We start from the raw sequence: 26,065 nt of genomic DNA, 5'->3' as shown, positions 1-26,065 counted from the left end.
CTGTGGGTTCGAGCCCTGCATCGGGCTCTGTGCTGACAGCTCAGAGCCTGGAGCCTGCTTCGGATTCTGTGTCCCCCTCTCTCTCTGCCCCTCCCTTGCTCTCTCTCTCTCTCTCTCTCTCTCTCTCAAAAATGAATAAACATAAAAGAGACACAAAAAACCCTCACACCTTCTTCATGTGACAAGCTGCCACAGATTTGCATGTTCTGTTCCAGAAGAATCAAGTGGCCACAAAGTCAGGCTGGGCAGCCACGGTTCCTGCGGTCTGAAGGGAAACCGCATGTGGGCTGTGCTTGGACGCGGGCGGCGAGTAGGACTCAGGGTGGCAAAGTGTAGGTGCCGAACAGGCAGCCTCTCTGCCCGGGAGACGTGATAGCCTGCGGGCTCCATGGAAGATCAGTCCTTTCTAGTGATCGTGTGGCTGTGTCTTCTCGGTCTGTGCCTGTGGTTTTTGGCTTCGTTTCTAGACAAACTGTCAGGAGTGCAGACGTCTCTCCAGGCACTCTCCCCCGGCTCACAGCAGAACCTTGCCTCGCACCTGAGGGTAGACCAGCAAGCCATTCACCACTCACACCTGCTCGTACTCGACGGACCTGCCAGGTGGGGAATCTCAGATGGTCAGCTCCCAGATAAGTGCTAGTATGTTCTTTTTAAAAAAACGTGTATTTATTTTTGAGAGAGCGCAAGCAGGGGAGAGGCAGAGAGAGGGGGCCAGGGGATCCAAAATGGGCTCTGCTGACAGCACAGAGCCCGAACTCACGAACCACAAGATCATAACCTGAGCCGAAGTCAGATGCTCGGTCGGCTGAGCCACCCAGGTGCCCCTGTGCTAGTACGTTCTAATGAGTGCTCCTCGGTGACACACCACTGAGCTCACTTCCTTGCCAATAGAAGAAGAAAACTCAGGATAAACTTTATGTTTACCTATTCAGGTGATGTTTGTCTATCCATACAACACATCGCAGCATCTGGAATGAGGGACTGGGAAGGCGGAGTGCTCTGGCTTCAGTCCGTTTTCTGGACCTCTAGGGACACAGCAAATCTGTGGACCTTGTGGGGCTGCATTGAGACCACGCGGGGAGAGCAGTGACTGTGCTGCGGCATGTGGGGCTCATAATAATACTGTAGTGGTACCTCTCTCCCTAGGCTGCCGTGGTCCATTCCTCTGCCAGCCGGTAAGCTTAGCCCCGCCCTGGCTCAGCACAGGCACCCCAGAGGTACTTGTCAATTAAATAGGGCAGCTGCAAAGCCTTGTGTAACCTACCCAGTGGGTGTTAATTTGGCCCCAAACACCTAGTAGTCCTCTGTATCTATCTCTGAGTGTTATCCCCTTGTCCATAGCCAAAAACCCCCTCTTTAATCAGTTTACTATTTGGATCTAGACAAGAGGAGTCCCTGTCCCTTGCCCCTCATGAGAGAATGAACTCCTCCACATTCTGCACCCCTCACTTCTAACCATGCTCCAAGTGCCTGGGATTCAGACTTGCCTGCCCCGCCGACCCTGAACCTCCCTCAAAGGCCTGCGTGGGGGCCCCTTATGAAGGTCCATCCACCTGTGGGCGGACCACGCCAGCAGTGTGTCCCTTCAAGGTACATTTCACCTGTGCTGGCAAATCTCTGTGTGCTGAGCTGGATTCCTTTATTAACCTTTGATGTCTGCAGGATCTGTAGTGATGCCTCCTGTTCTCTTCTTGATACTGCTGATTTGTGCTTCCTCCCTCCCTCCCTCCTTTGTCGGTCTTGTTAGAGGTTTGTCAATTTTATTGATCTTTAAAAACACAGGTCTTTGTTTCATTGATACTATTTGTTGTTTTCCTGTTTTTAATTGCACTGATTACTGCTCTTTGTTTATATTTATTCATTCATTCATTTCCACGTACTTATTTGTATTTATGTCCTTCTCTGTGCTTGCTGTGGGTTTACGATGTTCTTTCTCTAGACTTGGAGGGAGAGTTTTCTATTGTTTTTCCTCCATTTCACTAATTCCTTCCTCTGTTCCCTCCATTCAGCTGTTGTTCCCAAACTGCAACCTTTCTATATGAGTGTATTTTTCAGATTCCAAACTTCTGCTTAATTCTTCCGCGCATTTCCTGTTTCTTAGTTCAGGGTTTGTTTATTCACTTATTTTTATTGTTTCAACCTGTCTGCAGTTGCTTGCTGAAGCATTTTTTTTCATGGCTGCTTCGAGATCTCTGTCAGATAATTCGAACATCTCTGTCATCCTGTTTTCGCGTCTGTTGGTTGTCTTTTTTCATTTCGATTGAGATCTTCCTGGTTTTTGGTGTGATGAGTGATTTTTTTGGTGTGGTTGAAATCTGCATTTTTGGTGGTTCGGCTGTGAGACCCCGGATCCTTTCTAAGACTCGGGCTTAGCAGGTGTGTTCTGGGACCACTCCAGCAGAGCAGGGGAGGCCACCACCTCATTCCTGCAGAGAGGGGTGGGAGACCACGTCTTCCCACTTGATTCTCAAGGGGCGGTTCTGTCGCTGCTGGGCAGAAGGGGGTGTTCCAGCTCCCTGCATGGCCTCCACTGCCACCAAGGGATGGTGTGGGCTTGTTACCACTGAGCAGTGGTTGGAGGCCTCTTGCCCACTGGGCAGTAGACGGGGGTGTTGGGCACCTCAGTGTAGCCCAGTGAGGGAGGACTCCAGGCTCTCCACATGAGAGCACTGGCTCTTGTTGGGGCTTTATCTCCTCCCCCGCCCCCCACCATGCCCATTGGTATCTAGGGTTGCTGGTTTCTTCAGCTCCAGGTGTGGGATACGCAAAGCAAAAAGAAAAACCCAGGGGACTGAACCCCAGGTCACTCCTCGGGTCCTGAAGTCTTTAGCTGACCTGCCGCCTTCTCTCCACGGTTCACAATCTTGCGTTTGTTTTCCATGAAATGTCCAGAGGGTTTGCTTGATCTTAGTGAGAGGAATAGGGAAAAGAATCTGTGTTTCGCCTTCTGCGTATGTAATTCATCTGCTTCCAGGACGTAATAAAAAGAGAGACAGTGTTTGTACCCACCCACACGAGGTGCGTGCATGCACACATTATTGCTTAAGAAAGTGCGCTGAGGAGTGCATCTGGTGCGATGAGCCGTGCTGGGGAATAATCTGGGTTCAGGGCAATGTTCGAGTATCCATCTAAATCAGATATTACTGATTTAAAGTCCCAGCATCTGCAGGGCTTACAGCTAGAGTTTTACCCTGAGTACTTCAGATTCGAAATGAGGCGTAACATACAAAGCAAAATAGAACCGGAATCTTCCAGGTCTTCAGAGATTCGTGGTGTACATTCTTTAGTTGACGTGCCCAGGTGATACCGTAAAAATATTGATGAGGAGAAAAAGACACTGTGTGCTGACCCAAGACACAAATGCGATTACACTTCCCTGCCCGGATTTGATTAGTACTCCCTTGGGATTTTGAACATGACTTTATATGGCAGATTCTGGTTAAATATGGAATATGGCGTGTGTGAAAATGGAAGGTCTCGCCGACGTTTAAACATGTCCTTCCATTTAGAAAATCACAGTTCTGTTCACGATTTGGACCTTTGCAACCCCTAATTCGTTTTCAGCTGTGATGAGTCAGAGGCAGACTCAGAAACTGAAGTGTTTATTTGAAAAATACTTGTTGACGATAATTAAATCCACCCTGGAGAATAGAGGGTGCATCGATGGACCTGTAAGTCCAGACGGTGTCGGGAAAGATTGAACACAGCTGGCTACAGAATGCGCCAGGATCTAAGTTCACTCCTTTCCTTCTCATTGTCCTCTTTTTGTTATTTGACATTTCCTAATCCTCTCGACCTACCTGTACAGTCAAGTTCCTCCCAAATCTCGTTGGAGACTCTGACTCTCCCGGGACAGAGGCGCTGTGAAGAGTAACAATGATCAGAAGTGGAATGAGAGCTGAGATGAAAGTAATGCACAAACCCGTCTTAGTTTCCTCTCTTCTGTCGTGGAATTATGTCAGTACGTGCCCCATCGTCAAGATTCCCGGCTTCCGGGACCATGGCTCTGGTTCCTCCATTAAGAAAAGCAGTGAGTTGTTAAGTTCGTGTCCAGAGCACCCTGCGGGCACCGTCTGTCACTTCTTCAGCAGCACGCAGCGAGGTCAGCAGCAGGGATCACTGCCCAATTTTAAGAGGTCACGTCACTGAGCCCTAGTCAGGATAAGTGACATGTGCAAGCGGTGTTAGCTGGCAGAGTGAGGGGTGACCGTCATCCTGGCTCCTGGCTCGCAGCCCGTGATCCTGCTCGTTTTCCTTCTTTGAATATTGACACACCGAGCAGCACATTACCCGTGTTTCTCATTTCTCCCACTTGTCTGCGTGACTAACTCAATCCCATCCACAGAGCTTAAGAGCCTTTAATTTGATGGCGCAATTTGCCGTTTCTTGTTGCCCATGGAAATGGGTGGAGGAGACTCCGGTTCGGAAATTACCTGTTCTGAAACCGTCATTCAAGTTGAAAATGAGAAGATTTCGGTCGTCTGGGAAAGTAAGCCGTGGTGGGGAACCCTCAGAGTCAATTAACAACTGTCACTGATTTAATTAGCAGTGATGTCTGCCCGTGTCACCAGCGCACGCTGCCCGGTCACAGGTGCTTCCTGCAGAGCAGGCGTTCGTCCGCGCGGTGTCACTGGACACCTTCTCTGCTCTCCTGCTTTTCGCCACCATCGAGAGCAGGGAAGATGCGGAGTCTCCAGGAAGGGAGACTCTGTTTACACCAAAATTATTATTATCCTGTTTTTTAGCATCTGACCATTTTACCACATCCTAATAAAAGAGATCATTGAAACCAAGAGTCAGACGTGTAACCGACTGAGGCCCCGAGATGCCCCCAGAATATTCCGCTTAAAGATGTCCTTATGTGTCAGAGAAAATTGAGGCTCACATCTAGGCAAAGAGGTTTGTTCATAAGGTCTAAATGTTACATCACAATTTATAGCAATTGTACTTAAATATCTGGATACATGAATAACAGTAGACTTCTCAAAGTTGTAGTAAACACAAAATATTAAGAAGCTAATTTAAGTATGTGAGTTGTAACTCCATACATCAACACCACAACTGAATAAAAGTGAGCCGCTGAATGCGATGAGATATCCTGCCTTTGAAGTGTCCACTAAAGGATTGGCAATACAGGTGCGTTATTTATAAAGCAGTACATGTGTTCCTGAGAAACCTTGCAGTGTGCAGAATCATCCACTGAAAATAGCAAGGGCTTAGGGAAATACCGGGTTGCAATAGAATATGCAAAACCTTAGAAAATTTGTAACCAGAGCACTAACTAAAAAAATCCTAATTAAAAATCCTCGCACGGATATGAACTCGTCTCTAAATGTTCGGTAGAATTCTCCTGCGAAGCCATCCAGCCCTGGACTCTCGTTTGTGGGGAGATTTTTGATTACTCATTCAATTTGTTTACCGGTTGTGGTCTGTTCAAAGTTTCTGTTCCTGTTTCAGATTTGGTAGGGTGTGAATTTCTAGGAATTTGTCTATTTCTTCCAGACTGCCCAGTTTGTTGACATCTATATGATTGCTTATAGTATTCTCTTATAATTGTATTTCTGTGCTGTTGGTTGTGATCTCTCCTCTTTCATTCATGATTTTATTTATTTGGGTCCTTTCCTTTTTGTTTTTAATAAATCTGGCTAGGGGCTTATCAATTTTGTTAATTCTTTCAAAGAACCAGCTCCTAGTTTCGTTGATCTGTTCTACAGTTTTTTTTTGATTTTGGTATCATTGATTTTTGCTCTAATCTTTATTATTTGCCTTCTAATGCTGGTATGGGGCTTGATTCGCTATTCTTTTTCTAGCTCCTTTAGGTATAAGGTTAGGTTGTGTATTTCAGACCTTTTCTTCCTTCTTTAATAAGGCCTGGATTGCTATATACTTCCCTCTTACGACCACCTTTGCTACATCCCAAAGGTTCTGGACTATTGTGTTTTCATTTTCATTGGCTTCCATGCACTTTTTTATTCCCTCTTCAATTTCTCGGTTAACCCATTCATTCTTTAGTAGGATGTTCTTTAATCTCCCAAGTATCTATGGTCTTTCCAGATTTTTTCTTGCGGTTGATTTCAAGTCGCGTAGCATTGTGGTCTGAAAATATGCATCTCCATTTTTTGTACTTGTTGAAGGCTGATTTGTACCCAGTGTGTGATCTATTCTGGAGAATATTCCATGTGTACTCAAGAAGAATGTATATTCTTCTGCTCTAGGATGAAATGTTCTGAATATATCTGTTAAGCCCATCCAGTCCAGCGTGTCCTTCAGGCCATTGTTTCTTTATTGATTTTTTGCTCAGATGATCTGTCCATTGCTATAAGTGGGGATATTAAAGTCCCCTACTGTTAGGTATTATTATCCATGAATTTCTTTATGTTTGTGATTAGTTGATTTATATATTTGGGTGCTTTCAAGTTGGGGATACAAATATTTACAATCAACGGAATGAGAGAAGATATTTGCAAATGACATATGGGATAAAGGGTTAGTATCCAAAATCTATGAAGAACTCATCAAACTCAACACCCCCAAAAGCAGATAATCCAGTGAAGAAATGGGCAGAGGATATGAATAGACGGTTTTCCAAAGAAGACATCCAGATGGCTAACAGACACATGAAAAGATGTGCAACATCACTCATCACCAGGGAAATACAGATCAAAACCACAATGAGATACCACCTCTCACCTGTCAGAGTGGCTAAAATGAACAACTCTGGAAACAACAGATGTTGGCGAGGATGTGGAGAAAGAGAAAGTCTTTTGCACTGTTGGTGGGAATGCAAACTGGTGCAGCCACTCTGGAAAACAATATGGAGGTTCCTCAAAAAGTTAAAAAAAAAGAAGTATCCTATCACCCAGCAATTGTACTACTAAGTATTTACCCACAGGATACAAAAATACTGATTTAAAGGGGCACATCCTCCCCAATGTTTATAGCAGCACCATCAGCACTAGTCAAATTATGGAAAGAGCCCAAATGTCCATCGACTGACGAATGGATAAAGAAGATGTGACGGGGCGCCTGGGTGGCTCAGTCGGTTAAGCGTCCGACTTCAGCCAGGTCACGATCTCGCGGTCCGTGGGTTCGAGCCCCGAGTCGGGCTCTGGGCTGATGGCTCAGAGCCTGGAGCCTGTTTCCGATTCTGTGTCTCCCTCTCTCTCTGCCCCTCCCCCGTTCATGCTCTGTCTCTCTCTGTCTCAAAAATAAATAAACGTTAAAAAAAATTTTTTTTAAATTAAAAAAAAAGATGTGGTGTACATATATAATGGAATATTACTCAGTGATCAAAAAGAATGAAATCTTACCACTTTTGCAACAACATGGATGGAGTTAGAGTGCATTATGCTAAGCAAAAGAAGTCAATCAGAGAAACACAAATATGATTTCACTCATGTGGAATTTACGAAACAAAACAGACAAACAGAGGGGAAGGGAAGGAAAAATAAAATAAGATAATAACAGGGAGACAAACCATAAGAGATTCTTAATTGCAGAGAACAAACCGAGGGCTGATGGGAGGGAGGTGGGTAGAGGGATGGGCCAAACGGGTGATGGGTATTAAGGAAGGCACTTGTTGGGATGAACACTGGGTGTTATATATAAGTGATGAATCACTAAATTCTCCTGAAACTAATACTACGCTATACGTTAACTTAAATTTAAATGGAAAGAAATCCTTGCATAGGAAATAACACTTCACATTCCTGTGAAATGAAGTATGCTAGAGTGCAGATGGAATTCTGCTGTAATACAGTGAAAGACAAAGGCAGCTTGATGGCAGAACGGGCAAGGACGGCTGGGGTGGCTGGCGGGGAGGCAAGGACAGAGAGGGATGGTTGCAGGCTTTGCACAAGATGCAGTGAAACCACCAGCAGAAGTTCTGGAGATGATCTGGGCTCGCTCCTCTTGACAAAGATCCTGGAGAGTCTTGCAACACAGACTCTCAAGACCGAGCATGTGGCCAAACAGGACCAAGGGGGGGAGACGTGGGTCAGTGGGTGCCGTGTTCACTTGTGTTAGGGTCATTGGTGTTCAGCGTGGTGACTTCCATGTGCTGGAGAAGTTTGCCTATGCCCCCCGCGTCTCCCGCATCATGTTCGTGTCGAGTCAGTCCCAACTCTGTCCGCTACAAATACATTAAAACATTTTTTTAACGTTTATTTATTATTGAGAGACAGAGACAGAGCATGAGCATGGGAGGGGCAGAGAGAGAGGGGGACACAGAATCCGAAGCAGGCTTCAGTCTCCGAGCTGTGAGCACAGAGTCTGACGTGGGGCTCGAACTCATAAACCACGAGATCATGACCTGAACCGAATTCAGATGCTTGACCGACGGAGCCACCCAGGCGCCCCTACAGATGCATTTTATAAAACATATGCCCGTAGCAAACCAAGCTGCATTTCATCAGTAACTTGCAAATGTCAGGGCATCGCTTTTGGACAGGATCAGGTGGGTGGTTGGGAGATGCTGATTATCTGTGGAAGCTTCTGGAAGAAGAAACTGACCTTGAATCACCTTGGCCACCTAGTGTATGTTACCAACAACTGCCTTATTACTATTTAAGATTGCTGTACCTGTGAGGGGCATTTCAGTGTCTGTTGTTTATGATCGAGTTAAACTTACCCCACTTTTGGGGGGGATGTGGCAGTTCTCCAGATGTTACCCTCATGTCTTATGAAAAATCAAGCTCCAGCCCAGCGGTCTGTGAGAAATGTGAGCCGGTCCCTTCCAAGAACTGGAAATAGTACCCAGAATCAATTTAAGTTCTTCTTAAGACAACTAGAAACAACTGGAAAGTGGATTCATAAAACAAACGTTACCTGAGGAAATCATGCTGAATGATTCCATTTGTCTGTTAGATTTTGTGCTCTCAGAATTTTTCCCAGGCTCCTTTTATTTTTCTCTTGTGTAGAAAAAAATGAACACCTTAAACAGAAATGTACACATTAGCTTAATTGAATCGCAGAGAAGAAATTGGAAGCTGCCAGGCTCTCTGGACTGTCATCAAAGTTAACTAGAGCTTTGCGTGCTTCTAGACAAAGCCCTTGTCCTTTGACCTCACAGGCTAGGTGGCGCTGCTTTTCTTTTTCATATTTCTCCCCTGAAGAAATTTGGAGCAACCAAGAGGGAGACTGGAGGAGAAAACAAGATGCATGTTTAGTGGCTCGGGTGGGAAGGAAGCGAGGCCCTCCCGGAGGCCGTGCGTTCTTAGGCAACACACTGAGGGCCCGCTGTGGCCTAGATTACGAGCTAACTCCTCTTCGAGGCTGTGTCTGTGTTTGATGTTGGCAACTTAGTGAAAGCATGTTTTGGGCTTCCTAATGGAGTCAATACGTGTGTTCTTTGGATTTAAAAAGCGGTCTCAGCTCGTGTGAATTGAACCCCGTGTACGAGGTGCACTGTCAGTCCCATAGAGCCATGACCTCTCCTGCAGAGGAAATTGCCTCCCCCATGACCTGGGGTATAATACAGAAAAGGTGCTGTATTTGGAATAAGTCCGGTTCCCACGATCGCATGATTGGGAAAGGGTGTTTTGATCGATATACGTCGCCATTGGCATCCATCGGCTACGAGCAGTTCCGTGAGCAGGACGCGTCACATCGTGATGTAGGTGATAACATGATTTTACCTGTTTCGCTTGGTGAGGTGAGTCCAGCTTAGAAAATGATGGGGAGTTTCATCCACCCAGAGAGACACGTATTGGAAAGTCAGACCCAATGATGCGGTCCAACGCAGGCCTGTGGCGGCAGGGCAATCACCAGCTGGAGACGGCAGTCTACGGACACAGTGGAAGAAGGTTTGTTGGAGGGAGAGTCTGAATGAGAGCTGGACGAGGCAGTCCTGTCCAGGAAGGAGAGGCAGGCGCTTAGCCACGTCCCCAGGCTTCTGGGAGGCAGGGCTTACAAAGCAGATAGGATGACGAAGCCTGAGGGACATAACTCCCCGGAACAGAAGCGTCCTCAGCACCCACCTTACGTGGCGCTCTTCACATGGTCCTCGTGAAGAGGAAAATGGAGAAATTATTTTTGAAAACTCCAGTGTGATCCCACACGTAGCTCCCCAGGGACAGTTTGGGAAAGGACAGGCGTGAAAGGGAGACCGCAGACGCATCAGGTGAGTAAACACAAATTCTAATTACAGCATCGCAAGGCATAAGGTCTGACTTGGGTGAACGGTCTTTTAGGACGCATGCAGACTTACGTCGTGCTGGGAACAATAAAATGTCACCGTGAACGTGATATTGTGCCACATTTCCTGAGTCACTCGGCATTCCCAGCAACCTGCAAGGCAGGCAGCGTAGGGCACTTATTTCTATCTGGAAGATGGAGAAATTATGGTGCTCAGTGTCCCCACGAGCTTCTCAAGGTCACAGAGCAAGGAAACGGCAGGGCCGAACTCAGAAAGGATGTTCCTTGGCCTCGACCTTCGTTATTTTGTGGGTACAGAGTGTGATAAGAGTAGAGGGAAAGTAGTGCCATTAAACATTAAACCTCTTTGGTTGCCCGATGTGGGTTCCAGTCTCCTGGCCTGGACAAGGGTCCTTATCAATTGGATGTGTATTTCCATCTGTGTCTTTGTGACAGAGGATATCAGACCGTATGTGAGTTCCTGGTTCTGAGAGGCCAGAGTGCGGTCCCTTCCCATCCCATCGAGCAGAGAACTCGATGGTCGTCATCGGCACGAGGCCAGGACAGACGGTTAAAATGACGGGTGAGACAGGTCTATAGGAGAAACAGCAATTAATGAAGAACCAGCCATCTCAGGGTGACCTCATTCACATCAACAGAACGTTCCGGAAAATGCAGGAGAGGGTCTGCCAGGTAACTCTGCGAGAATGAATGAAGGATGTCAGATTATTTGTCAGTCCAGGGAGAGGTCCGGGACAGGTCCTTCTCCGGCAAGATGACCGGCCCGTGCGCCCCACGCCGCCCCCTTTCCGTACCGCCGCCACTCAAAGCACGACCTCGCAGTCACTCGTTCCCTCGCACACATTCATGCCTGTCACCGCAGACACCCTCCCAAACGCTGCCCTCGACGCCCCGTGCTCCCATCCACCTTCCCCATGTCCTCAGACTCTTCTCCCAGAATCCTCTGCCTTGGGGTCCTCCCCAGTGGAGGCGACTCGTTCCCCCATTGCATCTTGCGCCTGGGTGCTACGTGTTTGGGGCGGGTGGCTCCTGGTCTCAGCCCTCTCATCAACTGGGACACCTCGTGCTTCTCTGCATCTCACCCGGTTGGCTTCAACACTCGTCCCTGTACTTGTGTGGCTGTCCACTCCACGTGGCGTCACCACGGCGATTCTTTGCTGATTCTGGAGCCCACCCAGCCTCCATGCCCGTGTCCTCGACATCCGTATGAAAACCTCATCCGATGCCGTCACCTCTTACTTCCTTCGCCTCCCCATCTCCTGTGACTTTCTCCGTCTTCTCCAAATATGCTGCTACTTTAAACTCTGTCATCCCGGGAACTCCATCACCGCAGTTGACAAGTGATCCTGCACGTTGTCTTGCTCCGTTTCTGTCCTTCTCGCCAGCTGTAATGGAAGCCACGCTGTAGATGTGCGTCCTCTCAGTAGAATCTCCCGCCCATCGATGGGCCCGCCACCTGGCCCACCCACCCCTCCTGTCGTCACCTCCTTCTGGCCAGCAAAGGTCCTCTCATCACTCTGCTGCAGACTCTGAAATATCTTGCCCTGTAGCCTTTTAATCTGGTCACGGGGGAAAAGCACAACCTGGAAGGAGCCAGTCATTTCCTGTTCTCCATGTGTCTGAACTCTGACGACTACAGGGTACATTGTTCCCATAAGGATGCGTGGACCCAGCCTCGCCAGTCCAGCCTTTAAGAACTTCCCCTTGTTCCCAGCGTGGGTGTGTGCTCACCGTGCTCGCTCTTCGGGGACGACTTCCCGCTTTCTCCCCGCACTTCAACCTGACCCACACTCTGGCCAGCGTTCTCTCCAGTTGACCTTGCTTCTTATGAGGAAAAGAGAGAAAGAGAGGAAGGAAAGGAGGGAGGAGGAAGGATGGGAGGGAAAAGGGAAAAAGGGAGGAGGGAGGGAAGGAAAGAGGGAGGAAGGAGGAAAGAAGGAGGGAGGAAGGGAGAAAGGGAGGAAGACGAAATAAGGAAAGAAAGAGCAAATCGCTCAGAAACATCCTCAGATTCCTGCTCTGACCCTACAGGTCCTGCTTATACGCACCCAACCCCGTTTAAAAAAGTATCTTTCCTCCTCTAAAGGTAATCAGCAGATTCACAAGGTGGGTTAATACTCTTATTTCAGTCTTTCCATTTTTGTTTATGTCCCAGTCTCTTCTGCACGCACGCATGCATGCATGCACGCGCACACACACACACACACACACACACACACGCCCGTGCACACACATTCACTCCAGATTTACACATGCTCGCTCCTTAGATTTAGTGTTTTCTCCTCGTCACCGTAAATCGTTGTAATTACCGACTCTCACCCCACTTCTGCACCTTCTGCCCGCTGTCCGTTCACTCTGCCCGCACCCCCCGGTGCAGACACTCTTTGGTGCTCGGCTACAGCAGTGACCACGCAGACAGGCGTCCCCTCCAGCCCTGTCCCAGGGCCGCTGCCAGTGGCTGTGCTGCTTAATCTGTGGGTGTGTCAGGGTCTGATTCTGCTAGGACACAACAAAGAGGCTCCAGAACATCGTGACTAACGTCAGGGAGGATTGGATCTGCCGGGGGGTGGGACCGACGCGGCCAGTCCAGGCTGGTGGGGAAGCGGTGGGGGGGGGGGGGCTCTCCTGCACGGCGTCATCTGGGGACTGCCCATATTGCCACTCTGCTGTCTTTGAGGGTGAAGTCCTTGTCCATGGAGCTCAGACGGGATCGTTCTCAGGTTGGGTGTCCGCCCTTCGGAAGACAGAAAGGGGAGCCTAGCACGTTGAGTCCGTCTTTAATGGGGTGTTGGGGAGTCCCATCAACCCCCCACACGTACCAGTGACCGGAGCTCGGCCACACGGCCGCACTCAGCAGGATGGGAATCTGGGAGACGGAGGCTCTTGCTGGCTGGCCGTGCACCCAGCGGCTGCCCTGCCCCCGTTCCAACCTACCTGACTTTGAAGCGATCCTGCTCATTCCTGTTTCTTTGTGCGCTCCAGAGTTTGTGGATACCATTGTGGTACCGCCCTCAAGCTTATCTTCGTTTTCTAGGGTTTTTTGTGTGTTCGGTTTTTAACTTTATCTCCTTCCTGGGCAATATCATCCCCTCTTTGGCTGATGTATCGGTCAGGCTTCTCCGGAGAAACAACCAATAGGATATACGTATGTATTTATCTATAGATATCTCTATCTGGATATCTGTATCCGTCTGTCTGTCTGTCTGTCTATCTAGACAGAGAGAGGGAGGTATTACCAGGAATGGGCTCACTTGAGTGTGGAGGCTGACATGTCCCTATATCAACAGTCGGCAAACGGGAGACCCAGGAGAGACAATGGTGTAAGTTTCGGTCTGAGAGCCAGCAGGCCCCAGACTCAGGAAGAGCCACGTTTTAGTTCAAGTCCAAAGGCAGGAAAAAGACAGATGCTTGAAAGCTTGAAAGCATCAGGTAGGTGTTAGACCCCTTCCTTCAGGGAGGGTCAGCCCTTTTATTCTATTCAGGACTCCATTGGACAAGGCCCACCCACACTAAGGGGGGTAATGCGCTTTACTCTCTACCTGTTCAGATGTTAATCTCATGCAAAAACATCCTCCTGACACACCCAGGATAATCTTTGACCAAATACTTGGGCACCCAGTGGCCCAGTCAAGCTGACACAGAAAATTAACCATCACAGATGATTAGCAAATGGTAGGACCTATATAATAAGGTCATAATATAATATATAAGGTCCTAATATAATATAGTAAGGAAAAATAGAGGAGGAGCTGTTCGTTTTAATGGGTGGTTCAGGGGAAAAAATGATCTGTTCAGCTGTGGACTTGTTAGTTGAGTTTCTGTGCAAGTGGAAATAACATTTCAAGCAGAGAGTGGGCAGTGGGCACGTTAGCCTGAAGCTTGGAAGGGAAGTCTGGCGTGGAGTTAAAAAGGAGCTGTCATCTGGATATAAACGACGTTCTCCGCCTACGTTGGCGGGTCTCTGACGATCCTCTCTGACCCCCCCAGTTTTGTTCATCCTGCATCCAGTCAGTCACCCATCCAGGTTTCCCCCCACCCGTGGGATCTCAGATGACTCTGCCCTTCACGCAGCCGTGGTCCGAGCGACGTTCCCGGCTGGTTCCCGGAGACTTGCCCGCACCTCGTCCAGCTCTTCCCTGGTCAGAGGCAGAGTTACCACGCAGAGAAACACCTTCTAGCTAAAACCCTTTCGTGGTCCCATTGCACTTAGGACAGAACAAGATGCAGCCGGCCACTGTCCCCGCTGGTTCCCACCACGTGGCCTTCCAGTGCCTGCGGTGGGTCTGCTCACGCGGGGTCTGCTGTGTTTGTGTTTTGTTTGATACTCGGTCTTTGTGTAGATGCCTCTTTTCACTTTTCTCAGCGTAGACGACCGCTAACTCGCCTGTTGGGTTTTGGCTTTGCTGACACTCGCAGGGGCGCCCCGTCTTCCCGCTCTCCGTTCTCCAGATGACCCGCTATGCAGAGTCCTAACAACTGCGTTTACGTACGTAACTTGTAGTCATTTGTTCAGCGACGTTCCTGTAGCGGGATGTTAGCGCCACGAGGCTGGCGTGCCTCTCACTCACCGCTGCTTTCCAGGGTTTATTTCACAGCCTGAGCGATTACCTCATCTCTCTCGAATACACGGATGTGCAAGGGGAATGACGCGTAACATGCCGATCGCGTCGGGGGCTGGCACCCCGCTGGGAGGAACGGTCAACCCGTTCAGTGATGGGCCAGCCTCCAGAGCATTCTCTTCTGACAGCCACAAGTGCTCCGGTCGCTGGTGGGAAGCTTCCCTCAAGGCTACCATTTTCTGAGCCGTTTGGCTTGTTAAGTGTGAATTAGCTTACTGTATCTTCTCGCTAGAGAAACGGAAGCGTGCGTTTCAGGACTGTTGTTGTAACGTTAAACAATTCCCATTAATCTGGAATGCGTATGTGTGGCCCGACGCACGTATATGTCCGTACAGATTCACGAGTAACGTGAATTGTTTCATGTGACGAACCTCACTCCGCTGCCGTGCACCGTTTTTGCCAACCCGCGGTGGGTCCTGAGCACCTCTCAGGTCATGAACTGCAGCGTGAGAGAAACGAGAAAATGTGCACTTGGAGGTACTGGGAAGGGGACAGTGATATGCAAGGGTCTGGTGGCTCCACGCTGAGAGCCGGGTGCCGGCCCCTCCTGGAGCAGCGTCTGCGTCCCCCGGGCACTCGCCCCCGCTGCCTTCACCTTCTTGGGTCTCGAAGATGTGGGTGAGAGTTTGGAACAGCATTTCTTGGATCCAGAACATGGCTGATCGTGCCCGTGTACACACTTGATTTAATGACCTGTTGTATGTGGGGGGCCAGGTCAGCGGCCCCTCCTTCCCGAGTAGGGGTGCTATTGTGTGCGGAGTGGGTAAGGCACTCCCCTGCCCTCCGGGGCCTACAAGCCAGCAGGCCACACCTGCCAAGACAGCTGTGGCCATACAGGGTGACCCAGGGCACCACAGAGGCGAACAGGGCTGGGGGACTCACCCCCCGGACCTTTGTCTGGGAACAGGAAGCCGGGAGGGAGTTGGCCAGACCGAAGGCACAGCATACACCCTGGAAAAACCCTGCTGGGGGGGAAGGGAGGAGGTGAGGAGCAGGGGTGGGCAGGCAAGGAGGGGTGCGCTGGGGCCACAACGGGGCAGGGGGCTCGGGAACCATTTTACGGGGCCTTGGGCTTTGTCCTGAGGACAACGGGGTCCTCAGGGATTATAAGGCTTGGATGTCAGCATTGGTCTGGTCACGCTGTGGAGAACGGGTTGAGACGGGGTTACGAGATGGAGAGGCGGGGGCTCCCCTCTGCGGCAATTGGGAGACACGCGGCAGGTGCAGAGGATGACAGAAACAAGGACACGACAGAGAAGAGGCTGAGTCAACGTGGGAACGAAAGGGAAAGACCCCCAATAGCTGAGTCACGGGCAGAAGGTGTGCCTGGCTGTTGCCATCAGAGGAGCCGGGAGAAGGAGCCGGTGTGGCCCTGGGGACCGCGCCATCTGCCGCACACCGGGTGCCCCATCGACAGGTGCTGGTACAGGTTTCTGGAGGTCGGGGACACAGGTCAGCTGGACACCGTTCGGAGTTAGCAGTGTGGATGGTCACTAACACCACGCGGCAGGAAGTGGTTCCCACAGCAGGGCCGAAGCAACCCCCGCCCTCCTGGATCGTGCAGCTGTGACCCCGGTGGCCTGTGCCCTCACCCCAGCTGGGGGCGGTGAAGCCCTGTGAGGCCGCGCTTGGCAGCTGGAGCCATTTTTTCCTTGGTCGGGGAGCTCCGCCTTCAGCTCTGGAACGTTACTAGAAACCTCTCCACAACTGAGCCAGTTAGCAAGGCAGCAGATTCCGTGACAGTGACGTCATTGCATTGGCCGGGCCGTGAGTGACAGGTGGCTCCAAACGGGGGAGGGTCTCTGCAAATTCCCCGGGGAAGAGACGCCCGGCCTCCTGCCCCCGGTGCTCGCCTCGACGTGGAGCTAAGCAGGTGGTTTCTGCGTAGGTCTGACTTGCCAGGTGAAATTCCTCCGGTCCCCCAGTCCCCACGCGTGGGGGCGTGAGGAGCGTCTGGACGGGCCGCCCCTGTGAATTGCGGGGGATTCACGGGCATAAAGATACTCTCTTGTCTTCTCGTCCAAAATGCCACACAGACTCCCCACGAACGGCGACGTCCGCTGATGCGTGATAGAGACGCGTCTTAGTTTTGTCCTTCCACGTGGTGGTGAGAATCCGCATGGAGCGAGGGGAGAGTTCCTTGCGGGGGCCTGAGTGGTGCTAGTCGGTCACGGGGGAGGCAGGCTGAGGTCCCGACCCCTCGGCTGCGCAAACCAGCTGAGTCACTTTTGGCTGAGACGTGTCTCAGCGGCAGTACGGTCAGCGGACCTTATTTTTTATGCCTTTTATTTTTGTGGGCCTTCTGCCCAACTTTGCTAACGCCAATTTAGCTGCTGTTTGGGGACGCACAGACGAGGAGCCTAGCGGGCGTGGTGGGAGTGTCGAGCTGGTGGGCATGCTGTGCTCTCAGGGAAGGCAAAACGGCACGTTGAATGCGCCAGCCGCATTCGGCTCCGTCAAGGAGCCGTTTGGGGTGGATATTAATGGCAGAGACGTCTCTTTTTAAGCTCCATCACTTCAGAACGGCGGGGGCCATTTCATGAACCATCGGGGCCCGCCTTAGACATCCGTGGCCACAGATCTGGAGGGAGGTTCCGGTTTAGGAACCCGGAGGACAGCGGTCGGACACAGGAACAGTGAATCTTTGCGGCTTTGCAGTTAAGCCGCGTGGCGCTGGTACATGGCTTACGTTCTCCCGGTTTTAGGTTTCTTTCGCAGAGGCCCTACCCACGGTTCGAGGAGGTCGGAGCTTCTCAAAATGACAGAAATAGAGACTCCAGGAAAAAAAACGCACGGAAGCGAGACTGACGACGACGGGAGTCGCGTTCTTAGCGGCCCGCGCTGCCGGCTCCCGGGCATGAAGACGGAGCAGAGCGTGTGCGTTTGGCCGGGGCGGTCGGCCTTGTGGTCCAGCTGCCCCCACCGCCCTTGGCTTCCAGTTGGTGGCGCGTCTGATCTGGGCTTCGCTCAAGCCCGGCAGACCCGCAGCAGAACAGGTGGCCAACCTTGCCCGCTCGCCACCCGTTGGAGACGGCGGTCCCTATATTAAGTAAATGAGCCCGGGGTGCTGGATTAGGTCAGTCCCTAAAAGTGGTTCTGATTTGGCCTCGCTGCACGGGAACGGCGTGTTGCTGCCGCCCGGGGAGAACCAGCCCGAATGTTGACAAACCCCAGCGGGAGGTGTGCTCTCTGGCACGTGGGGGAGTGAGACTGTCCACGCTCCAGGAGGAGGAGCGGGCGACTCCCGGCCCGAAACCCATTTCTCACCGAGGCAGGATGCTTTCTCGCTTCCGGCAAGCCTTCTCGAAATTCTACGGGGCGCTGTTAGTAAGTACCTTTGCTGCTTCTTTACAAACTGCTTCGGAGCACGCCGTGTTATCCCGTCTGGGAGCCTCACTGGCCAGTCCCTTAGGTAATTGTATTTCAAAGTCACCCATGACATTGCTAACCTTTCCCCCTCGCTTCCTGATACTTAACAGGAGACCTGGAGTGTGATTTTTTTTTTTTTTTTAACTTTCACTTTTGTCGTTTATTCTTCTTCGTTTAGGTGCAAACTCGTCCCGCTTGGCTGCTGCTTTTGTTTATATGTTGACTCGCGAGGGGGTCCTATTGCCCAGCGGCTGGTCTCTGGCAGACGTTATTTGATCTCGCCGTTGAGACTGCAGAACCTCGCTCGCTCTTGGGCCCCCGCTCGAGCTCTGGTCTCTGGGGGCAGCGGTTTCTTTTCCGCAAGGGGCGAGTTTAGGTTATCTAGAGCTGGAGGCACAAGGTAGGAGGCTGAGTGGCGTTCAGTCCTTTTAGGTTTTTCTTACACTTCTGCCCTCTTCTTTCTCTGCCGGTTTTTTTTTATTTTTTTAGTGTTGATTTTTGAGAGAGAGCGAGCGCACGTGCGTGCACAAGCAGGGGAGGGGCAGAGAGAGAGGGAGACACAGAATTCGAAGCGGGCTCCGGGCTCCGAGTTGTCAGTTCAGGGGCTCGAACTCCTGAACTGTGAGATCATGACCTGAGCTGAAGTTGGATGCTCAACCGACTGAGCCACCCCGGGCGCCCCTCTGCTTATTTTAGACCACTTTGTCCTCCCAGCCCTCCTTCCCTGAGCCAGCAGGTGCCAGCAGGTGAGGGTGAGGTGGGAGGTGAGGTCTTGGATCTGGACTTGCTCTGTGGGGCATTGGCACAAGCACCCCCCTGCCTGGCTCACTTTGTCTCCCCCTGGGAATCCCGTTTGACAGAACTGTGTCTTTGTTAATTTGTGGTCCACTCTCCCAACGGGATTCCCTGTCCTGTTACTGGTCCTGTGTAAGAGGTTGACTTTAATTGGTCTGTGGATATTCACTGAGCATCATGGGTAGCTGCCCAGCGAGGGGGGGGGGGGAATGTGTGCCCTGGCCAGCTTCCTCCTAGCCTTCTGTGATTCGTAATATTCTGTTCTAATCTTCGGATAAACAAGTAAATGCCTGGATAAAGAAATGCCTGGGGCACTTAAGCATCCGTCTTTGGTTCAGGCCACGATCTCGCGATTGGTGAGTTCGAGCCCCACGTCGGGCTCTGTGCTGACGGCTCGGAGCCTGGAGCCCGCTTCGGATTCCGTGTCTCCCTCTGTCTCTGTGCCCCTCCCGGACTCATGCTCTGTCTCTCAAAAATAAATAAACATTAAAAAAGATTTTTTTTTTTTTTAAAGAAAGAAACGCCTGAAACACACTCAGCACTGTTATTTGGAATATGCCTTTGCCTCAACCCCACGGGGCCCCCAGTCCCTTTGAAGATTTAGACCGGAGTCCTTAGATCGTGTCGGGGCCTGGGGCGCCGTGCACACTGTGGTACTAACGGGGAGCACACAGTATGTGGTATAAACTGGGCGTGGTGGCGAAGAAAGTGTCTTGCAGGCGGTCAGACCCCACTGGCCCCTGCGAGGATGCAAACTTGGCAGGGGGTGCCCGGCTGGGACGCAGGAGCAGTTGTTGGGGAGCCTGGCGGGCCTCGCCGGGGTTTGTGAGGAGAGCCCGGCCCCTGGAAATCCTTGTGGAGTCGCAGGTGAGGGAGGCCTGAGCTGCAGGAGCCGCGAAAGGGAAGGGAGGTCCCCCCGCCGCCCCCGCGCTCTGAGCCGGGACACGAGCCCCAGACGGCGCCCGTCCTGCCTGTTTGCCCTTTGCTGGTTTCCGCCCGTCACGCGTCACAGACGTTTGTGTGTATCTGGACAGAGCGCAGGTTTCCCAAGCTGAACCACCCGGGCCCGAATCTTCTAGAACCTGAAGGATCTTTGAGAGGTTTCACTTCTGTTCTCGCGTGGCGAAACCGCGACGGGAACCGTAGGAACCGTGTGCGGTTGGCGCTCACGGGTGCCGCACACTGTTTATGACCCAGCTAGCCAAGAATCTGTTTAAAGCTTTCACTTAATTAACGGTCCTTATAAAACATAGAGATGTCAGTGCCAGGTAACAGCCCTCGTGAACGCGCGTGCACGGCAGGAGCACTCAGAGGTCTCCGTCCCCGGGGACTTCCCTGAAGAATGGAAACAGATAGGTCTGTCTTCGGTGCAAACACACATCGCTTGTATTTGTACACGTGGTCACTTACGTCTGAAACTAGAACCTTCCAGAGGACCAGCGCTCGTTAGGCGGCGTGTCTGTGTCTGTTTCGCAGACGAGGAGCCCGAGGCCATCTGGAGGAGGTGAGTTGCCCGGTTCCCCGGGTGGTGGTGAAGCCAGGGGTGTGACCGCGCGGGCCAGCTGCCGAGCAGAGGCCCCACGCCGCCCTCCCCAGGGAGGGGACGTTCGCCTCATGTGTGGACAGGACAGCCGTGTGGCGCCGTGTGGGGGACGCCGGCCTGGAAGTGGACGAGCGGGGGTGACGGTGCTCTGTCTGTTAAGGATCCTTACGACTGTGTAAAGCGGTTCGTGGCCACCAGGACGCAGTTCTGGCCGCAACGTCCGCGTCTGATTTCCCGATGTCTGCCGGGAATCCCGTCTGGCTCTCTGAGCCGACGGGCGTGTATTTCTGCGGCCGGGACGCTCCGTGCCGAGGAACAGGCAGATTCGCCGCCATTCTGCGGGATGGAAAGGGCCAGTTTGCCGAGTCGTTGCTCTAGTGGGTTCTCTCCGGGTATATCGACACCTTTCCGCACCGGAGTGGGATCCGCAGTGGATGCGAACGACAGACGTGACCAAGTGCACGGGCTCGTGTGTCCAAGCCGCAGAGGCACACGGCTTCCTGCCCTCACCCTCCTCCCTCCAGTCCTCACCGTGCCCCTTCCCGGACAGCCCCCTCCCGGCCATCGGCACCCCTCCCCGGTGAGGGACGCAGTCAGGACTCCTGGGCGCCTGCCAGCAAGGTCGGGGGCCTCGGAGCGGCTGCCGGTTCCACCTCAGCATCTGGTGAGTCCCTATCAGGGTACCTCTCTCTGTGGGGCGACGGCAGGTGGACGCCCACTGTCCCAGCAAAGCGCGCGGCGATGCTGGGCTCAGCCCCTTGTAGCTACCACCGGGCAGCCCTGTTCGGACTCAACAGACGTTTGCCTGTGAACCGTGGGGGCCTTTAAGTGCACGGGGTTCAAGCAGCCAGCTTACACGGTTGTCCTCGGTTACCCACGCCTGTCCTCTGGGGTCCCTCCGGCCGGCCCAGGGTGCGTCAGCTGCACAGGGCCAGCGGGGCCCGCAGGTCTGAGGGCACAGCCGGAAGGAACAATGCACAGTGAGGCTGGCCGGGCTCAGCCTCGCCTCCCCTCCCCTCCACCTCCCTGTTCCTGTGTCCAGGCACACGGTTTCGGTCTTCCCTGTTGGACTGAGGGGACACACACGCCCACGGCAGGTGTGGCGGGCACCTGGTCCCCGGGTTCCTCTCCGGGTGAATCCAGACGCCTCCTGTCGGAGGCAAGAGAACCAGCCTTTCCACGGAAGCGGAGAAACCGCGCATCCACGCCCCAGTGGGGGGCACGCGGGGCTGCTGGTGCGCACGGCCGCTGCAGGGGCGGCTTGGGCCGAGGGGCCCGGTTCCGCGCCGCATGCAGGGAGGGGAGCGTGCGGCGGGTGCTGGATGACAGGGGAGGGGGGAGTCTCCACTGCGAGACGGCCGTGTGGAGCGCGAGCACCTGTGTTGTCGCCGATGTTGGAGCGGCTCCTCGGGGCCGTGTTCGGACGCCGGGCGCTGCTGAAAGCCGCCGTCACCGCTCAGGGAGTGACGGGCCCGGCTGCTCCGATGAGTGACCTGCTCTGACCAGGGGAGGCGGTGCCCACAGGAGGGCAGGGGCAGGCAGCGTCGGTGCACGAGGGTCTGGGGTGGGTGGGAAAGTGTGCTGTCGGGGCCCCTGGCTCCCTGTGGCCAGTCCTGAGCCGGAGCTGTGCGATTGATGACGCCTGTGGCCGGGCCTTCCCCGTCCGTCAGTCACACGTGATAAGTCCCGTGGATTTGAGTGTCTTTCTTGGTCTTCGGCCTCCACCTTCAAGCCCTTACCTGCTCACTCAGGATTACGTCCAGGTTCTCTTCCTGCTCGAGACTCTTGGGGCTGTGGGCGACGTGCGTGCAGGTGCGTGTAGGTGTGCGTGTGTACAACAGGTGTGTGCAGGTGTGTGCGGGCATGTGCAGGGGCTGACTCATGTCTCCAGCTCGGAGGACCCCCTCATCGCCGCGCTGGTCCGATTCCTCTCCGCCTTTCAGTCTGGATCTGGGAAATGGAGGCCTTGTTGTGGCTCTTTGGGGATTAAGCTCCCGATTCCCCATTAGAAGATGCCAGCCCCGTTTTAAGTGCATTACACGTAATAACCCACTTAATCCGCAGAAGTCGTAGGAGGCCGGTGCATTGGTTACCCCACTTTACGTAGGCAGGAAGTGAGCATGAGCAGGTCACGTGTTTATAGGTGTGCACGCTGCTGTGTATAGAAACCATTGCTAAGGGGCGCCTGGGTGGCGCAGTCGGTTAAGCGGCCGACTTCAGCCAGGTCACGATCTCACGGTCTGTGAGTTCGAGCCCCGCGTCGGGCTCTGGGCTGATGGCTCAGAGCCTGGAGCCTGTTTCCGATTCTGTGTCTCCCTCTCTCTCTGCCCCTCCCCCGTTCATGCTCTGTCTCTCTCTGTCCCAAAAATAAATAAACGTTGAAAAAAAAAAATTAAAAAAAAAAAAAGAAAAGAAACCATTGCTAAGCTGCCTGTCACGTTAGTGCCGCACAGCTAACCCCGGGGCACTTCCTAGAGCCTGGAAGACTTGTGACTCCAGCCGCGCGTCGTTTCCCCCGTCGGCCCACGAACGTTCCGTGCGCAGAAGCGGTGCTGCGTGCCCCTCGCTCAGACCCCAGCCCGGGGTGACGTGTTGCTTCACGGTCCTGCTCTTTGCTAAGTGGCCGTCAGTGGACCTGGGAAAGATAACGTTGCGTGGGTTCCTCATCACCGGTCCCTTAGGACTTACCGTCCTCGAAGGCGTGGCTCTGGCAGTAGGGTATTCTCCGCGGGCGAGGGGGGTGGCCAGAGCGGGGCCGGCACGGGCAGGGGGTCAGAGAAGACTTCCGGGCGGTGGCTCTCGGCCGCCCCCAGGTCTGGCCCCCGTGTCCCGGTGTTCACAGCACGTGTGCCCACGGCCGAGCCCGGCACCTTCCAACCCCCCCGAAGACTCACCTGCACACAGGCCTCAGTGACCGTGGGAGCCTTGCCCGACACTTTGGGCAGAGGAGAGCGAGGGCAGCAGCCGTGTCCCAGGAAGCCCAGGGACCCCTGCCCTGCCTTCTGCCCTCAGAGACCCCCATCAGCTGCACCCCAACCAGAGCCTCTGCTGTCCTTTGTCCCGGCATCACCCCCCCATCCTGCTCTGGCCAGGTGGGGGGGCCGAGCTAGCGAGGAAGCCCCGCTCACAGAGGCCGCCCCCGCGGCAGGCGGGTGGCCTGGCGGCCTTGGTGTCGCTCGTGTATCTGGGGCTCGTTCCTGCTGCGCAGGGCTCAGCAGTCTCCTCTCCGTGGGCTCACGTCCTCTCCTCCGTGTGACCGGCCGGCACGAACGTGTCCCGGGGCCCCTGTCGCCCTGACTCGGTCCTTCCACGCCTTTACTGGGCCACATTCTCCTCTTTCTCCTTCCGCCTGCCAACGGAGGACATGGAGCGATGCCCCCGTGTGCGCGCACGCCCCCCGGGCCCTTGGGGGGGCTGTCGGGGCAGCCGGTGTGCACGGGCACCAGAGGGAGGCCTGGGTGCTGCCACGGGACCCCTCGGTGTGGCAAGGTCCCACCCGGCACAGCCGGAAACAGTGGACTAGATGTGGGGATGTGCAGAGGAGTGTAATCTGGCTGGCAGTCAAGGCGGTCTTCATGGAGGAGGTGGCCAGTCTCACAGGATAAACAGGAGGAGCCAAGTGAGTGGAAGAGGGGAGGGCACAAGCAAAAGGCAGGCCATGCGATGCCATGGGGGACACAGTCTGTAGGCAGGGGACAGGCTCCCGTGGCTGTCGCAGGGCTTGCCAGGTTGAGTTTCTTTGGCGGGTCCTAGCACAACGCTGCGGGTTCGACCCTGGCCCCTCTGCATCCTTCTCTGAGATCATCTGGAAGCATCTCCCCACCTGCACGTGAAGCCGATAAGAAGCTCGGGAATGCGTCGAGGGACGAGGACAGCCGCCTCCGCCAGGCTCGGGAATGCGTCGAGGGACGAGGACAGCCAGGCATCCCGCGGCAGGAGAGGTGGGCGTGGCTTGGTGGCGCCCCCACGCATCCCCACCCCTAGTGACCAGCCCTGGCTGTGACTGTCGTCGCGGTGATGGGGGCCAGCAAGACCGGCCATGCCCCTGTCCCTGGTGTCCGGGCCTGATGAAGCTCGCCCGCCTGTGTCTGGTCTGCGAGGGCACCAAGTCTCTCCGGCCGTGTGCTGCCCTCGGCCCCTGGACCCGAGGTGTGAGGGGGAGACACCGAAGCTCCTCGCGCACGCTAGCCGGCCCGTGTCACCTGACCGCGTCTGTCGGTGTCGCTCTCGGAGTCCAGTGGTGCCGTCCCAGCAGCATCCGGACCCGGGCTGCGGGCCCACGGCTCCCTCCCCGGCTCCCGGCTTGGGGCTGGTTTCTCAGTCCCAGACGGTCACCTTGGCCGGGAGAAACCAGGTCCACAGAAGTGTGAGGACCCGAAGCGATGATGCGCGGAGGCTGTCCCCACAGAAGCTGGGCTGCAGGAGGAGCTACGACGCCGTCGGTTCGAGCCCACGGTCTTCTCCAGTCCCGGATGAACCTGCGCTCCCAGCAGCCTGTGTCGGCACAGGAGACCCTGTCCATGTTCCCAGGGAGCTTAGGGCGGGAAGGACAGGGACAGAAGTGCCCAGTGGGGCCCCTAACCACAGAGGTCCCAGTGCTTCCGTGCTCCTGGCCCCGGACACTCATGCCGCGTGCGTCCAGGCCCCCTCTGCGTCTCCACAGCACGCAGCACCGCCCGGCGCGTGGGGACGAGGCGCCCTGGCACCCGCTGTTTGCATCAGGATGGCCCTGGTGGGGGGCGGTGGCACCCCTCCCCCCCCTGGGTGTCCACGAGCCATCTGCCCCCACGGGCTTCTCTTTGTCCCCGCCGTGTTTCTTAGCCACCCAGATACAGCTCTTCAGACCTTACAACATTCTGTTACTGTCACGTCTAAAGAGGTAGAAAAAGCACCACCTTGTGAACAGTTAGGCCCAGGCTTTCTCTCGGGAAACACGCTGAGTTGTTTGGGGAACAGGTCAGGCTCGTGCTGGGAGGGAAACCCGCTGAGGGTGCATCCAAGGGGGCAGTGCCCACCGAGACCCACCCCTCCTGGGAGGGCAGGTGCTAAGCCTGTTCCCTGACCCCCGTCCCCGCTGCAGCCAGATGAGGGCCGTGCTAGCAGACTCACTTCATGCCGTAGGTTCTCACAGGACAGAGTCCGGGGTGGGAGCGGGGCATCGCCAGCCTTTGCTGCACCTGCTGCGTTCCCGGCCTCGACGCGGGAGCAGCTGGGGAGAAAGGTCGCTCTGCCGCTGGATGCCTCAGCCAGCCTGGGGCCCGGCGCCACGGGGGTCTGGCAGTCCCGAAGGACTAGCCCCCAGGACGCCCCCTCCCACCTGCCACCTTGCGCCTACGGGCCAGCCAGTTCCCTCACCACCCCACACCCACCAGGGGTGGATTTGGGCGCCCGAAGGTGTTAAGCGTCCGGAATGCGTTCTTCTCCCACATTCTCCGTCTGATACGTGCTCTGGTGGCATTTGTGCACGGGCAGTGATCTGGGGACATCGATTTCCCAGGCAGAGGAGCGCTGTGGGAAAAAGGGACTTTGCTGATTAATGGAGGGAAGAGTTGTAAGCCCCCGTTCTTAGGTGAATCATTAATTA

The 26,065-nt window shown here is 54.0% G+C and overlaps 1 protein-coding gene across 5 annotated transcripts in view; it reads left to right on the top strand.

Moving 5' to 3' along the window:
- The window catches only part of RPS6KA2 (ribosomal protein S6 kinase A2), a 293,733-nt gene that overhangs the window by 52,158 nt on the left and 215,510 nt on the right, over positions 1 to 26,065 (top strand). Inside the window, exon 1 of one of the 5 annotated variants that reach the window (XM_047093148.1) lies at positions 17,480 to 18,101. The exons of the other annotated variants lie outside the window; for them this stretch is intronic. Coding sequence (XP_046949104.1) covers positions 18,051 to 18,101 — 51 coding nt within the window. The 5' untranslated portion in view covers positions 17,480 to 18,050. Of the gene's footprint in view, positions 1 to 17,479; positions 18,102 to 26,065 lie in introns of those variants that run through there. 5 annotated transcript variants of the gene reach the window in all.

Source organism: Lynx rufus, unplaced genomic scaffold (assembly GCF_022079265.1).
Source record: "Lynx rufus isolate CCGP_SWC_20201006 ecotype Redwood Valley unplaced genomic scaffold, mLynRuf1.p SCAF_32, whole genome shotgun sequence".
NCBI lineage: Eukaryota > Metazoa > Chordata > Mammalia > Carnivora > Felidae > Lynx > Lynx rufus.
Note: the sequence above shows the minus strand (reverse complement) of the source record. Positions and strands in the feature narration are given on the sequence as shown.